General features: G+C 37.9%; 1 protein-coding gene across 2 annotated transcripts in view; it reads left to right on the top strand.

The window, feature by feature from the left end:
• Nucleotides 1-16,262, top strand: part of PSMB2 (proteasome 20S subunit beta 2) — an 18,544-nt gene extending 2,282 nt beyond the window's left edge. For both annotated transcript variants that reach the window (XM_072420414.1, XM_072420424.1), the window contains exons 2-6: nt 1,648-1,770; nt 2,212-2,282; nt 11,037-11,199; nt 15,084-15,133; nt 16,062-16,262. In XM_072420414.1, the coding sequence (XP_072276515.1) occupies nt 1,648-1,770; nt 2,212-2,282; nt 11,037-11,199; nt 15,084-15,133; nt 16,062-16,163 (509 nt within the window). In that variant the 3' untranslated portion in view covers nt 16,164-16,262. The remainder of the gene's footprint in view (nt 1-1,647; nt 1,771-2,211; nt 2,283-11,036; nt 11,200-15,083; nt 15,134-16,061) is intronic.
• Nucleotides 16,263-17,792: the final 1,530 nt, after the last annotated feature.

The raw sequence follows: 17,792 nt of genomic DNA, 5'->3' as shown, positions 1-17,792 counted from the left end.
ATAGGAGATGGTCTAGGATTACACACGTGCTACAGGAGATGGACCAGAGAATGCAGACTTGATATAGGAGGTGGCCATGGATGACCAGAGACTGCATACAATACAAGGAATGGTCAGAGACTGTGGACATGCAGAAAGGGATGGCCATGGATCTGGCACATGCTTCATGAGATGGCTACAGATCACTTCTTCTTTAGCTCCTTTAGAAATCTGTGCTTACATATTGGCACTCCTTACAGTCTATTTAAGTATTCTTGTTTCCAGGATTGTTGCCTATAGTTATACTTTAATTCTGTCAGCAGGGTTGTGAACATAATGCAGTTTTAAATGACTGAAAAATGTTCATCCTGTTAAAATACTTGAAATAACACATTTGCATTGTCCCCTTGCCAGATGTGGGAGCGGAAAACAAAATGCGGGGATGAGTTGAAATAAGCACAATGTTTAAAAATGTGTTTATTGACTGAGCTGTATTAGGATGGGAGGCAGTGAACAAAGGGAATGTTAAATGTTTTGGGCTGGTTGGGGGAACTGTGAGCCATTGTAGAAATCTGTCACATCACGGTGTTGGTGTGAGCTGCTAGAAGTGAAAGTGAAAGAATCTGCAAATCATCTCAGCTTCCTGCTTTTCTACATATCCGTTCTTATCAAAATCCACAAACTTTTATCTGGTACACACCTTAATAAAAAAAAAAAAAAAAACATCCCACAACTTAGACTAAAACTTTCTCCTCAACTCCAGTGTCTGTATTTCTGTACCAATGTGTTCCAATGTAGGCCACTCTGTATTACAGCCACCTATTTTCTGCTGGCTTGTGATTGCTTTAAGAAATCCTGGAGTGAAACAAATATGCAGACAGCCATTCCTGACTTGCTAGTTATGCGTGACCCTGGACAAGCATGTAGCAAGTGAAGTCAGAGCATGGCTACTAGGCAACTATGTCTGCAATAGTAGTATCATTATAATAAAATTATCTTACCCCTTAAATTATTAGGGTTTTAAGAAAATAGAATTATATTGCAGAACCACGGAACTATGCTGGTCCCCAAATTTGCCCAAAAAGTTCTGGCAAGTTACCCTAAAGCTGGCTGGATACAAAACAATCTCATTGCACGTTATTTGTAAAATCTTCTTGAAATGTACCTAATCAATTTATAGTGCATGTAAACCCTAACAATTTTCTGGTCATACCACACCTAATGACTGGTAAGCTTAGATTGTAAGCTCTTCTGGGCAGGGTTCTCTCCCCTCCTCCTGTGTCACAGTCTGTATCTGTCTGTCATTTTTAACCCCTATTTAATGTACAGCACTGTGTAATATGTTGGCGCTAAATAAATCCTTTTTAATAATAATAACTATAATAATAAGCTGCAGTATATTACATTTTTATTCTTCAGTTTAGATTTAGTTTATTTCTAAGTCTAGTAGGAATCTGGTTGTTACACAGGCAGAAACATAAGTTTAATTGCCTCTCCATACAGTATTGTGTTCCAGACTGCCTGTTGCTAGTGATACTTCAGTCATTCCGTGATACTTCAGTGATTCCACCCATTTCTGTATTGGATATCCATACTATTCACGTGCTATACCATAATAATGGGGTACTATATATTACATTTTTTAATTTTACTGTTTTTTGTTTTTAGATGCGGATAAAATGTTTAAAATGAGTGAGAAGATCCTTCTTTTGTGTGTTGGAGAGGCTGGAGATACTGTACAGTTTGCAGAGTACATTCAGAAGAACGTACAGTTGTACAAAATGAGGAATGGTAAGTTTTAAGGAATTGGTTCATTTGTGTTTTTTTATGGTTGACTGATTGTCCTAATGTTTCACAATTCTATTCCTCATGTGGCTCTAGTACCCCTAATTGGTCATGTTTTTTCTTTAACTGCGCAAACCTTTTCTAGTTTTGAACAAAGTAGGGAAGGAAAATGAGGAAATCTTTTCTGATGATAACTATGAAGGGACTTCTGCTCCTTCCTTGTGATTTTAGAACAGGAATTCAGGGAACTTTTCCCAGCAGGATGCACAGACTAGGGTTCAGCCATTGCCCATTCTATCTTTGAAGGGAAGTCTGAAAACATGACCAGTTATAGGTACTTGAGGTTTTAAAAAAACAGCAGAACAATCCGTGTATTACCCGAGATAGGAACAGAATTATGTAAATTTACAATAACTATTTCTATAACTGTTTATTTTTTTTGTATAGGATATGAACTGTCTCCCAGTGCAGCTGCAAACTTCACACGTAGAAACTTGGCTGACTACTTGAGAAGCAGGGTGAGTTCATTATGATCAATAGTTCTTCTAATGATCCTGCAATCTAATTGTGCCACCAAATGATGATGGGGAAAAAAATTTGTTCTACAAAGAAGATATTGAAAGGCAGCTTTGGTGTTGCCTACAGACATACAGATGTTTCTATAGCGAATGTTGTCCAATACCAAATATGGTTTAGCTTTCCTAAACTAAAGGTATAATAAAGTCAAAGAACTAAAATGCAATGTCTCTCCACCATAGACCTACCAGTCCTTAGATGTGATAGCTTCATTAGTTTTCATTTTTCAGGTTTTTTTTACCACCTGGTATTCAAACCTGTAACACAGCATTAGCATAACAACTTCATTTTCACTGTGCTGTATCCCTGAAGAAGCAGCATTGTCACCCTAGAACAGGAAGTATGTTAGGAGAACAGTACATCTCTTCCTCACCGTAACATGAAGAGGTATTCTGTAGTCCACAGAGATTGTTATTGCATATCATTGTTAACAATGTTAACGGATTAAAGTACAGCACAGAGAGAGATCTTGAGACACTATTAGTGTCCTGGATTTCTGAAGGGAAATCCTGTCTGTTTGAAAGGAGCAAAAAAAAAAAAAAAATCACATTTAAAGCAGAACTTTAGAAGGAAAAAAAGGACACTTGCCTTTAACAATGGCATCAATCTCTCCTGATCCTAGTCGAGTCGGTCCTAGCCCACGCCATGCCCTCTTCCCTCCTTGTCCCATATCCCAGGAAGCTTTAGGCTTTGCATTTAGAAGGGGAGGGGGTATCCTTCTGTAGTTAAAAAAAACTAATGTTTTGCCTTATATAAAAGAGTTATCTATCTTTAAATAGAAAGTAAAAAATGTGATGATAGGTCTCCTTTAAATTTACCAGATCCATAGAGAATAAATGACAGCACCCCAAAATGTACTAACATGCAGTTTAGGGATAGAAGGAAATTCGTAAAATGACAACTATTTATATACAAGCAACATCCAATGGAGATTAATTTGGTGTGTAAATTTACCGTGGCTTTTATCCACAGATTTCAGATATAAAGTTGTATGAATGTTTGCATCTTGTAGTACATCACTTGGATGTTCTATTGTGTAAAAAAAAGTTTTTTGCAACTGCGGGGTCAATACATATTTGCGTGCTTCTTCCATTCAGAAACTCAAAGTGTTCCAAAGACAGCTAGGCATCTGGCCTTTTCAGAAGCAGTCAATCAGTACTAGTTCTTATATAGCTTAAAAAAAAAGTTCTTCACTCTTATCACCCAATTTTTAGGATAAATCTTGTTGCGACCCACTATAAAAATCTTTTTTCATATATAATGAATATTTCATTTACCTTTTGTGATTACTTCCTAATAACTAGAAGTATATATTTTCTAGTATTATTTAATGTTTTAAATGCAGCTGTTAGATATTTTCTCTGACCATTGTTCTACTTTCTAGTAAAGTATTCATTATGGGAGAATGTTGACAGCAGCAAAAATCCTCTCATCTGCATTGACAGACTGCTATTTAGAAAGGAAGCAGCAGGAACCTTGTGAGCGCCTCTCCTCATTTAACATCTAGCTACAGTTTAATGTTCGGGTGCTCACATAACCCTCTGAAACAGATGGTGCAGGTAAAGCTGTTATTTTTAAGTATCCTGTCTCTCAAGTGCTGAAATCCATTTGCTATACACACCGAAAGTTAATGCCGCTAACGAGGGTAATTGAACACGCTTTTTGGCAAACACATTTAGCAGGATGTGATATGGTGGCAAGTTTCGTCCTGACTTCTTTATTCCGAGAGTGCCAGCCTTTTTCTCCCTCCGATAAAGGTCCTCCATTGCCCTTGTCATTCTCCTGTGTGCCCAGATTCTCAGCACCTGTTCCAGATGGGTAGCTCAGTGGGGGGGACACTGGCAGAGGCAGATGTGTTTGCATGCCGGAGATGTAGTGCTGTGCTACAGATGGTGATGCCTAAGAGGGAGTGGGGTGTGTAAAAACTATTGTTAAAGATCACATAGTTTTTGGGGCCCCTGCTGTTACCACTGTACAGCCTTGGATAGTGCAAAATGTAGCAAATGGTACAGATTGCCCTGTTTTCTTAGTGACCTATTGCTAACTACTGGTGTACAAATACATTTTTAAATTGTGAAAATGTTTTTTTTCAAACTAATAACCATTTTATAACCGGACATACATATTTTGGATTTTACGTTATTTAGGAGAGATTGGCTCAGCACTATCTTTCCTACAAAAAAAATGACACAGACAATTGAGCTTTTGTTGGTCCATATCTCTGGAATACATATTTTTCCTTAGATAGATAAAATTGAGTTTTCAGGTTTTGTGTCAAAGCGGGTTACAGGACATTCCATATGCAGAAGTTTCTCAGGCTATTAACCGATCTCACCCCATCTTTTCAAACTTTGCCTACCCATCTTCTTCTGTCTCTTAAACCCTCGCTACTTCCCACCACTACATATCTCCCATCCTATTGTGTGATCCCCCCTCCCTCCCTCCTAGATTGTAAGCTCTTTCGGGCAGGGTCCTCTCCTCCTCCTGTCTCACTGTTTGTCTGTCTTTCATTTGCAACAGTATTAAGTTGGCTCTATATAAATCTTGTTTAATAATATTCTCCTTTTGTTGTCAGGTAACAAGGCAGTATGTTTATAATTGTTTGTGAAGTAAACAAGAAAAAAAATAAAATTATTACTTTGTGTAGGATCCATTCCTTATCCACCACTCCCGTGTTGTAACTGCTGGAACTGGCATAGAAATCAAGTAGTTTGGAAGCATTCTCTCCAAATATGTCCTTAATAGAACAGAAGCTCATAAAATGCTAGACAGAGGCTCTCCCTCCAACACCTGGGAGTTGAAGGAAAGGACATTACCAGCTTCTAGAGCCCATTTTCCTCAGGATAAAGTCATATACATGAGAAGGACTGCAGATCATCAATTGCAAGGCAAACCTTACTTGTCATCCTGCATTGCACCCTTGTTACCTGCTGTTCATAGCCACCAAATGAGTGTTAAGACAATAAACATATCCAGTGTAAGCTGCAGGCTGGAAACATAGCGCTTGTCATCAAGTCTTCCATGTTCAGGAGCAGAAATACACTGATGGCTGGAGAAAAAAAGTTAACCTTGTTCTTATGTCCCTTTGAGAAACTTTACGCTTTTATGCTGTCTTGGAGATTTATGAAACACACATTAGGTGCACAGACATTTTGTAATTTTGGTAACTTAGATTATTCCAAGCATATCAAAGGCCTAAGTTGAAGTTCCTACAACCCCTACATAATGAGTTAGCATGAAATCAAGGCACCCAGCGTTTACAGAAAGATAAGTTACCAGTGGTGATCTTCTCATTCTTAAAAGTCTAGCTTACATTTAGGGTAACCCTGTTAGTTCTGTGAACAAATGGCAGTGTCAGGTCCCTGATTAGAACAGATAGTATAATCATCTTTTTGATATTTATTGTCCTCCGCTTCCTTCCATTCCAGCACTGCAGCCTTCACCAGACTCTGTAGCATTCAATTCCTTAGGAGTGAGAGATCCCTTTGTCCCTTCCACATGTTGTGATTGTTCCTTGACCCCTTATAATACTTTAGGACTAGGAATTGAGGATGTTGGGATGTTGCCACAGGCTGCAATGGAGTCTGGTGGAAGAATAGAGACATGGGCAACCGGAAAACTTTTCTAATGCAGGGACTTGCCACTTGTATTAGTTTCTTAAGATGACAGGATCTTTTTCAGTCATCTTTATTAATGCAGTCAGTAGAGGTGTATCTTATGTTACCAGCTGAAAAAGTTTCTCTGTGTAATATTCAAAAGTATGTGGTTTGCTTGTTTTATGAAGGGCCAGCATGATTTAGGACACGGGTGTATAAACTTGTTAAATCAGGAGCCTGTTGCCATGTCACTGATTATTACCCTTTGTGTAATAAGGTAGATGTTTGTCTTGACTCAGTGCTGATACAGATGCAGCATCACAGGTGTAAATTCCCTAGCCCCTATGCAAGTCTCTCTGGGGGATCTGAAACTGAGACAGCGTTGTTATCTCACTCCTGAAGAGAGCACAGAAGTGCTAAGCAGCGAGTGCATGCTGAGAGCTGGTAACTCGCCAGCTCAGCAGAAGAATCTTTTCCTTGCTGTGAATCATAAGGAGGCTGTTCAAGTCATTTTTGTAAACATTTAAATAACACCGGAATCCTATGAAAATATTGCAGTTTTAGTAGAAACTTAAGTTTTAAAACTTTTTTGTTTTGGGTAAATCAAGAAGATTTTTATTTGTATTTATACACCTTGGTACTTTAGTTCTTTTAAAGTCAAACATTTGTGCACACTGAAAGAATTGTTTAACCTACTAGAACACTCAATCACACACCTATTGCATACTATTATTTCATCATTTGTCATTATTTACTGCCTGCTGTTTTGCTTTATTATTTGCTTCCCTGTCTCCCACATGTTTATTGGGCTGTGAGCACAAATCCCTTCAACACCAAGGTCCTTTCTGTGCTCCCCTTGTCCAGCGAGCTGCCTAAACACCTCCTTGCAGGTGTGCAGACCAATTCCTTGCCTGATATTTGCAGTGTTGGTAATAAAGTTAAGTAATCCATTACTTGCAAGTAAATGTAGATGAAACCAGGCAGATATAAGTTATATTCTAAGAATGGCTGATCTTTAGAGTTCTTTTAAATGCTTGTTGGTCCATTTTGGAAGCAGTGTTGTTAACCATTACTGGTTAAATTTCGTTGTGTTTTGGTCGACTAGCCCTTAAGCATTGGGTGCTGGACCACTTCCTGTTTTCCCTGACACCCATTCTTGTTGTTGTGAGCTTCCAGAATGTAATATAAATATGCCCGACAGCAGCATAGACTTCATTCATGCTAGGGCAAGGAGTGGAAGTAAGTGTAGTGCAGAGATGTGTCTGTAACTTCCTTCCTATTTCCTACTTTAGTAGGAAAGATGTCATGTTCTGCAAGTAGGCATTGAAACATGTGCCCAGAATCAGTTTTGAAGTTCCATTTATATACTATATTTTTAAAATTTATTACCCTTTTTTATTTATTTTTAATTTTAAACAATAACCAAAACATGCCAAAGGCAACAAGTGTACAAAAAAAATATGGGAATAACTTTGATCAACAGTGTTGCTGACAATAGTCATTGTACATTACACTAAAAACACACAGGGTTGGGGTATATCAGGTTGGGAAGGCTAGGGGAAAATGGGGGGTGGTATAGGTGTAACCCTGGATTAAATTTGCGGTCTTGCAAAAACAGAATTCAGTGGCAAAATTAGAAGCTATGAATGAGAACTAAGGGAATAGGTTTATTAGAAATCATCTAGGGTACTACATACAGCTGGGATCTTCCTATGTTACCTGAGATAAATAAGCGCTATAGTCGGGAGAGTCTTGGTACTGCAACCAGTAGAACCAGGTGTCGTGGAAATTTTAATATTTTATGTTGGCTTTTCTTTATTGATCTGGCAAATTTTTATTGTGCTCAAACATCTAAAAAAACAAGTAAAGAACCTTTTTTGTTCTTGGTTGTTCAAACAGCGGGAACAAAAAAAAATGTAGACATCTGATTCCAACATTCCGAAACATTGTTCCTTCTCACTTTGCTTTGAAACATGATTGAGAGGTGTCAGCTAGTGACCCAGGGTATTAATTGTGTTCTGACATTGTTCCCGCTTGTCACTTCCCGTGGGTGCAATTCATGCTGTGCTGGATTCTTCTTTCTCACTCCCCACTACTGTTACTTTGCTTCCCGCCAGATGTCTCACCGCTGCCAGTCACCACCAATGTGCTGTCTCACCGTGCGGTATGTTTTGGTGTCTGTTGTCACCACAGCTCCCCTGGTAGTGAGAGCTTAGTGGAAACTGACGCACTGTTAAACTGGAAAATAATAACAATAATTCCAAGAAACTGCATTGTAAAGCATTACCTATTTCTTAATCTGTCCTATAATTTTAAGTAACGAGTAACCCAGTCCTTTTATTTAATTCCTTATTTGTAGTGTATATTTGGATAATATAGAAGTTGCTGTAGGTCATTGCGCTGTGCACAGGTTATGGACCCCTTTATCAGTTCAACAAGAAGATGGGCGAGAGAGTACAGTGCACACTATATATAGGTGTATACCCACACATGACTGGAAATGCACAACTTTGACTTGAAGCATTGTGCAGTAATGTCAGCTGAGAATGGGACTGAGTACAGTTGCCATGTGTTAGAAAAATGAAGTTTGGCAATTTTTTAAAAATATAGCTCATTTTTAGTGACATATTACAAAATAGTCTCAAAGTGACCAGCTGACTCAATAATTTTGAAGCATTGCTATGAAAAGAAAAAAAAATATTCTAGGTGATTTATTTGTATAGGTTGATTTGCTTAGCCACGTCTTTCTGGGTTCAGAAAGTGGCACAACATTTACAGCCAATAATTAATCGTTTGCTGTTTGTCCCTTTTTAGGCCAATCAGTCAGCAGTCATTTACAACTTGCATGTAACTTCTCCATTACTAGTTTTTGTCCAGTTCTTTTCATTAGCATTTAATGTACTTTTACCCTTGCTGAGATCAATTTAAGATTTGGGAATAAATAAAGAAGTGGGAGTCTTTCAAGGATGGTTACTTAATTGGGGCCAACCCCATATAATAAGTACTTTTTAACAAAAGATAGAAAACAGAAGGGGTTTTATGGCAAACACACAGATTTTACTGTAAAACCAATATATGGTAATCACAATTCAGTCATAAGTTACAATATCCAAACATAAGCTTGGTTTAGGCCAGACAATGGCAATATACAGATTGCTGCATTTTTTTGGCGAAACAGTAGTAATCGGGTTTCTTTCTTTTGCTAAATATTACTAAATATATGAACTGCCCATACCAAGTATGCAGAAGTAAAGTCAAATCTTCTAACTTCTGACTTGAAGATCTCAAACCACTGAATCATTATGACAGACTGTATTCTGCACTTTAGTCCGAAGATCTTCTAATATAGCCTAGAAATTTCTTACTTCGTAGGTTTCCTTACAAAATAAATCCTAGGAACTCCATAACAATTATGTTTTTTGCTACTTTTATTCCAGAAATATTCAGGTGTTATTTATAAGCCCCTGTATAATGATCTTTGAAAGGGTTAGACTCAGCGTTGTAATAAATTGAAGGGGGTCCATAGCATTACATAGCACTTTGTGGCCTTGAATGGGTAAAAATCAGACACCTCATCCCTTGTGCCCGAGTGTGTCAAGAGGAAGTCTGACATGGTAACTGGCACAGATGTATTGGTTTAATTAAAACTGCATCACACCCTTTTATTTATGCCTGAGCATCTCACACATGCAGAAAGCTGGCATCTCGAGAGTCGCACAAACCTTTGGCGAGACATCTCCTGCACTGCTCTTTAAACACTGAGAGAACCCCCCCTCCATCCTCCTCCTGTTAATTGTGCCTGCGTCTCGGATGTGTAGGCATAAATAAATGTTAGAGCGACTAATTAAATTAAAGTATCTAGGGAGCAGTGGCTAAAACTGCAACATCTTCTGCCCATTGCACATGGCCCTTCACCGCTATGGTCTTATAAATGTGCTCATTATTTATGCTGTATGGGTACTCCAAGAATCAACTGTTCATACTAAAACCGTTAGTAACCTGTTATTTGTACAGCTTGTGCAGTGGCTTTATATTACAGCATAGTGTATTTGGCTATAGGATGAGTGGGAGCCCTGGGAAAAGAATTAGGGATTTGTTACTGGGGGTCTGTCTGGCATTTTATAAATCACTTTGTAGACAGTTATGTAAGGTGTATGTAAAGTGTAAGGCTATGTACACATGTGCAATAAATGTCATTGGAAACAAATTTTTGTTGTTGTTTACAACAACACCGTTGAACGAGGAATGTCGCTGGAAATGAACTGTCCTGGTGGATCCATTTAGGTGACGATCGTTCACTATCTATTGTGTGTATGGTTGTGTAGTGATCGTGGGTGGTTCTGCGGTATACTTTCTCGGGTACACGTCACTTTCTCGGGTACATGTTCAAACAATTGTATCTAGTGTGTACATTATTGGTGGATTATATTTGAATTGTATCAGTATTGCATGTACAGAATCGTGCACTATACAGTTGTTCAAAATAATCGTGAATAATTGTTGATCTGTCGTTAGTCGTTCGTGTTCTAGCCACAATTCTTGCACATGTTTACCTAGCCTAAGGATATTGATCAAATGCATTAAAATATTTGCAGCTCATTTTCCAATCCAAACACCCCTGCTGGACACTTTCCTTGCCATTTTTTTTTTCTCAAGTTGCAGTCAAAGCAATACTTATTGATTTAGACTGTGATCGAATAGTGAAGGTACAGCAGCTCAAAGATGAGGTTGTCTCGGTATTCTCTCCTCCAATCACTATATTTTTTTGTCTTTTAATGGGCAGCAACTGTGTACTGCTCTACATAAGTACAAAAATAGATGTACGGTTGTCCCTGCTTAATATAGAAACAAAGCCAGTGTTTCTATGGATCAAAAAATCAAGTGAGTGACTAATTCAACACACTTTGCTAGTTTTTTTGGAATATTAAATCCTCTGTACTTAATGTAAGCTGGTTGGTTTGGCATACAGTATAGGCATTATGTGGTAAGTGCAAATAAGGGATTTTGGGATCCACATTTTTCAACATGCTATTCTACAAGTAAGCCAATGAGGGTAACATTGCTTTTGTTAAATATGGCTCTTTATCTCTATTTTTACAGACTCCCTACCATGTTAACTTGCTGCTTGCTGGTTACGATGAACATGATGGCCCTTCCTTGTATTACATGGATTACCTGGCAGCTCTAGCAAAAGCACCCTTTGCAGCTCATGGCTATGGAGCCCTCCTTACTCTCAGCATCCTGGACCGCTACTACAAGCCAGGTATTGTAGCTGTACTGTCAGTTCATTCAGTTATTATTGTTATCAAGATCCTTCACTGTTTTGCATATTTTTGGGAGAAAGGGAAGAACTGGGATTAAGATTTCTTTAGTGTCCCTATTCATACAGAAATTTCTGCTCATTATATAAACCTTTTCTGTTTTGTGTGCAGCACAGTTTCTCTACAATAAAATTTTATGTTTTAGGACAGTGGTGCCCAACCTTTTTTCATCTGGGGGCTGCTGTTGACATGTATGTTTAAAACTAGAATATTAGGTAATTACAAATCAAGAATTTCTGCACTCATCATTTGATGCTCATTTTATTATTGAAAGATACAAAACTAACACTATCATACAGTGCTGGCCGGTCACATATTGCTCCCTGCTGACCACTCCTGTACCATACAATATGTCCTGTCAGTTATAGTGGGCTGTTTTTTTACCCCAAAATCTCTGTAATGGATACTTCAAGAGAAATGCAATTCATGTGACAGAGCCAAAAGGTATGTGCACTTAATACTGCATCTCCCCGTTCCTGAGAAATTAGGGTTCAGAGAAGGTAAGTAGCCAGATATGTGTGCCAGGGTAGCACGGTATGACAGGTATAGTTTTCCATATCTTGTGTTGGCACCGTAGTGATGAAATTTTAGAAGAATTTAGCCACAAGAGTCCTGCACTTGCAGTTACGTTTCCCTTTTCTTACAGAGAAATTGAGGTTCATGAAGAGTACAGGTATAGCTATGTGTGACAAAGCCTGATATGATGGCTATAAAATTGTATTGGGGGTGTGGGGTTAGTGGCAGCTCTGTGTACCCTGGAAATTTCACATTTCTGTGACATTCAGTGTAAGAGATATGAAGGTTTACATAGTGTTAACGACAGCAGCATGGACACAGACACAGCTCTCACGCTGCTGCACATGGTAGGATTATCTCACAGTACAAGGTGGGCAGAAAGCGGTCACAGTTAACTGCCAGGTCTATGGGACACACCCACCCTCCCCCTCTCTTGGCAGCACAATGTCATAAAGGAATCCTCCCATCCCCTGCAAGACAACCAGCAGAGAGGGAATGACCAGAAGGTCGGATCTGGCAGCTCCGCGGCACCCTTGTTTTAGGAGATTCTCTTTCTGTGGGCAAACTGTTGCTGATATGAAATGCCAGCACCTATATGCTGTATTTCCTCAATCCTTCCTGGCACAACATAATTTTGACCAGCAAAGGTCTTACACTTTAGGAGTGTCATAGCTTCTAGCTAAGCTCCACAACTACCATTTGTAATGGGTCATCACTATGATAACCAGCCTTACTGGCTCACTGATTTATCTTCAGAGAAACTGTTATCCGAGTATATTCAGAGCAAACTGCTCATTGTCTGTCATGCCAATTCCTTCATTTCATTATTTTGGGGCGCTGACATTTAACAAATATTTAGATTTGGAGATAACTTTTCTCTAACTTTTCTGATCTTCATGCTTGTTTAAAGCCATTGTTTGAAAGTCTTAAAAGCAATGGGTCAGTACAGCAGCCAGGAAAAGTTCAGAAATGGCAGCCGTCATCTTTCTTTCATGACAAGATTACTTTAAGGACCACCTCCACCTGAAACTGATGGTTGAGTTGAGATTTGTTCAGCTGTTTTTATAGGCACTTCCTTTTCCACCTTTGCATGCTGGTAGCCACAGAGCTAGACTTTCCATGACCACAGGGGGTCAAGTGGTCTTGTAGTCCAGTCATGAACTTTACACAGAGGGTTTTTACCTACTTACTATTTCAGTACAGCCATGTCAGCATATAGAAAGTCTGAAAAAAAAAAGACAAATTATGTGCATGGTCAAGCTTGACCTTAACTGATAATAAATCTGTCAATAAATCAGCAATTCAGTGTACTGCGTGTTATACCTGGGAAACTGAAAGGACACAACAAAAAATGTTCATAGAGCTATGTTGTTTTTTTTTTTTTTTTGTTTTTTTATGGTTTTAACGTCTTTGTTAGTGTTTTAATATTAGGATGAGTTATTCACCAAAAAGTTAATTTTTATTATTAAGCAGTGACCCCTGACAAATACTCTTTTTTTTTTTTTTTTCTAATTTAGTTTAAAGTATGAAATAAACAGAGATTTAAAGAGCAGAGAATGAAGTTTAAACATGATGGCAAAATTAGTAGCCTAGTAATAATTATAGTTATTTTTTTCATTTATCACTCAAGGGGCAGAAATGCTGTGGTGTAGTGTCATTTCAGAGAGCTTGTTTTGAAATGCAGCCCTCCAAACATGTTATATCAGTGCTGATAAGTTAGCGTGATAACACTCTCACCTTGCTGGGGCGCGGGGCACAGATCGCAGAGTACCCCCTGGTGGGTCCTCGGTATCACCAACACATTTCTTCCCTAGTCCCTCAGGTCCCTTTCTGTGTGGCGCTGTCAATCAATCATTGCTTGTATATGCACTCTTTCATTCCTGAACATTGACTACAAGTCTCTACACATCAGTACTCGTACATTCTCGTTAAAGCATCTAACACAGGACTCCCACACTAACAATATGGGTGTCCATACACAGGCAGATGTCTCCCCGAGGGTTTTTTTTTTTTTTTTAAGATAGCTACCTTTCCTCAGCAGAATCCTGTATTATCAGGTAAATACCATGAATGTATTTGAGGAGGGATCCTTCACTTTTAAATCGTAATGAAATCGTCTGGTCACCTGCATACCTGAATCCCTTAGTCTCCAGCAGTCTTTACATTCTGCAGGCTAATTTGCGTTCCCGCTGGTTTCTCCTGCATGCCGTGTGTCTTTTGTTTTGGGGGACAGCCCCATAGAAGTCTATAGGGATGCACAGGCAGTCATTTGAAAGTGCAGTTATCTTTAATGTGCACTGCGTATAATTCTTTATATTATTTAACCTAATTACTCCCACATTTACCTATTTATATAGCATAGCACAGGCACTTTTTACAGTTTTGGCAGTTCTTTTTAGTTCTCAATTAACCATGAACCTCCCTGTCCCATGAAAAACAGGGAAGCACAGCTCTCTTTCTCCCCATCTCTAAAAAATAAGGGGAAAGTATCCTGTATTTTTGCCTAACTAAAAGAATATTTCGATGGTAACTATCTGGTGATTCTCCACTCATTCTTTTAAACTGATTGTTAAGTTTTCATGACAATTCTGCTCTCTAGTACAGCTTAGGCAATTCTATCTTTGCTCATTCACAATGCAGCGCTACTAATACACCTTTCAGTCCTTCACTCTAGTGACCAGACATCACAAAGATACCCATTATAATAAAGGCTATTCTCTCATGAAGCTGAAATTCAAATGTGCACTGCACCTTTTTTTAGCTAAACAATTATCCTAATTATTAGGCAGGCCAGTCACATGCAAAATATATTTTTCAGGAAAAAAAAGATGCCGTTTCAAATGTCATTCACAGAATATACACATCAGGATGCCATTCATGAAAGAAATGACTGTGTTTATGTTCATCATACAGATGTTACATGACATGAAATTTATAGAAAGAGAGAATTTAAAAAAATTATTTTAAAGGTTTTAGAATAGAAAATACTTGGTAGTTATATATACAGTGTACTATTTTGGAATTACCAGCCTAGAATCCTGGAACTCTCCTTGTTCATGTATCCCAATATCAGCCAAATTCATTGTATCTTCAGTAGGTCAAGCTCTGAACTGGCAACTTCCCCTTCGAAATTGTAAGGTGTAAAAGATGCACACGGAAGCCCAAAATATTTGTGAGCAGCAACAATAAGCGTAATAAAAAGTGAATTATTGAATGTGTTACATAACCAGCTCTATATATGTTCATGGTATTGTTTGAGTAAATTCCCTTTGCATGTTTTTTTCCTGATGAAGTTATTTTTGTGTTCCAGATCTCACACGGGAAGAGGCAGTAGAACTTCTTAAGAGATGTATAGCAGAGGTATAAGAACATAAGCATTGGAATATGCTTCCCTCATGTCATTAATAATCTTATCAATTTAAGTATTTGAGTCTTTTATCAGATAATATAGAGACCTGTATATTGTTAGATACCTACAAAATACCTAAACTGTGAATATGATTGGTTTTAGAATTAATAGGAATTGATTCAAATTTAGATGAGATTTAAACTGATTAACTGTACAGGGGACATGACCCAAAATGGGTCAATTACCATTGATTGGCTGATTATATCCGGTGTATATAAGGCCTTAAATTTGCAGTTAAGATCCCACCACCCCTTATAATTGCTGTAGACCATTCTGTAAACCTTTACCTTTTGTCCAGCATAAACATACTTGCCAGCCCAGCAAATCCCTCCTTGTCCTGTTCTCTTCCGCCACACTTCATGCCCCACCCTGCTTCACCATTCCAGCATTCTGGGCTGGTTCTTGCATCCTTACCTAATTGATCAAAACACTGGCATGTACAAATAGCAATCTGGCACTGCATCATGCTATTTACATGGAACTTTCCTCCAAGGATATGTGACGTGGATATCCCAGGAATATACAAGATTAGCATGTTTAATAAATTACCTTTCTGTCTTTATCGCTGCAGCTATAAATTGGCACTTTTTAATAAGTAAAAGTTTACTTTCTTTTGAAAAAGTCAACTTTAAATACCTTAAATTGAGATATTTTATGTTTGGACATGCTAGTATTTTTTTATCATTGTTAAAAATGTGGCATCATTACGCTATTAGCAGTTCAATTTTGCTAGTTAAAATATTTTGATTTTTCCTAATTGAATGCTAACACAGCTAACCTTAGCCTCCTAGACAGTTTTTGCTACTTTGTATTAACTTATGCTGACATCTTTTACCCAGAGAAAATTGTCCCAACCTTCTTTGTTTCTGTGTCTTTCAGCTTCAGAAGAGGTTTATTTTGAGCCTTCCATCATTCACTGTGCGGGTCATCGATAAGGATGGAATCCATGATCTGGATACTATTCCAGCATCAAGTGTATAATCTTCTACTACCTGACAGTCTTTATTTTTTACATTGATTTCTACTGCTTTTGGAAATTAGCCTCAATAAATTCTCCCAGGGTGGGATATGTGAAACTCCTTCCTGACTTGTGTGCTTCCTGAGAACTTTGGTGTGCAAATGGACTTTCAAAAGGTCCAATATAAGATTGGATTTGTCTGTTCATTAGTGTTCTCTGTTACTGTTTTTGTATCTTTTCATGCAGATGAAAAGAGTTTCCATAATTTAATAGGTTTTTCCAGTTTGACTTTTGGTAAATTTATTTTTTGGGGTAAATTTATTTATTATTCTTATTTGAGTGCCTTTCTGTTTAGGCTAATAGAATAAAGAAAGAAATAATTTGCACACAGTAAAGCACACAGTAAAGAATAATTTGCTGTGAAATATTTGTCCTAGATGCTTCTGATGGAAGAAAATGTTCTCTAGTTTACATACTCTGAGGCACTAAAGCTCTACCTGTTATTGTCACTACAAGCACTACTTTAAAATTAGTATTTGTCCAAAAAAAAATAAAAGAGGTGGTTTGGTAATAATTAGCAGATGTTGCTGCATGCTGTTTATTAAACTCTGAGGTTTTACACCCATTGAGATCAGACCCATTTGTAAAGTTTGGGTCATGTTGTGCCGGTCAGAAAGTCCAAAGAGTTCTTTCTGCTGAATGGAGCAGAAAGATCACCATTGTTGGGGGAGGGTCAGTCGTGTGACTTAGACAGGGCAACTTGATTGGGCTATCCTCTAATCAAGGAGCTGTCCCTGTTCCATTAAGAGAAATAGCTCAATGGGGCTCCAAGATATGTATGTAGTACTTTCTTAAATTAGCTCCCAAGAGGTTTTAACACAGATATTCAGCTTTGTCACAGATTACATACCTTAATACCTAGTTAAAAACATACAAAACGTTAACTTAAGAATGAAAAAACAGTTTTTCTGTACTGGCAGCCCATTTTAATGAACAAAGTTCCTAAAAGCAAATTAATGGACAACAATGCACAAAAATGGGCCACCCTGGTAAGAATGAACCTCAAATAATCTGACTCTAGTGCATTAATGGTTGGGTATATATAAATGATATTTTCAAAGAAGCGAATGGGACAAAGATTGACAGATAATGAATCACAATACATGCAGATGAAAAATAAGAAAATGTTTCACATACCTGATTTCAATGCCAGGACTGCACAACATTCACTTATAACTGGAGAAACAGATGACAAACTAGAAAATTGCAAATCTGACATAAGTTTAGCTAACTTCTGCCTAACCCAGCATGTACAATGTACAGAGTAGACTGGCTGAATATACACAAAGCATTTTGTACACTGTACTCTGTTGGTAATGGCATTTCTGAAAACAGAAAATATAAACATATGAAATGTTATAATTTATTTACTCTCAAAATGGCAGTTGCCTCTTGTGAGTTCTGAAACCTGACCAATTTAATCTGATAAAATGAAAAATACACGACCAGAGAGTTTCTTTGGTGAAACTATCTGTGTAATAAAACACACAGATAGTTGTATAAGTGAAGCTTGGCTCTGCCACCTCACACACATATTCAAGTCTCCTCTTGATTATAAAGGACCCCCAACAAAATAAAGGAGAAGTAGGTGG

The sequence above is a fragment of the Pyxicephalus adspersus genome, chromosome 1, assembly GCF_032062135.1.
Source record: "Pyxicephalus adspersus chromosome 1, UCB_Pads_2.0, whole genome shotgun sequence".
Lineage (NCBI taxonomy): Eukaryota > Metazoa > Chordata > Amphibia > Anura > Pyxicephalidae > Pyxicephalus > Pyxicephalus adspersus.
The sequence above is the reverse complement of the archived record's forward strand: the minus strand, read 5'-3'. Positions and strand labels throughout refer to the sequence as shown.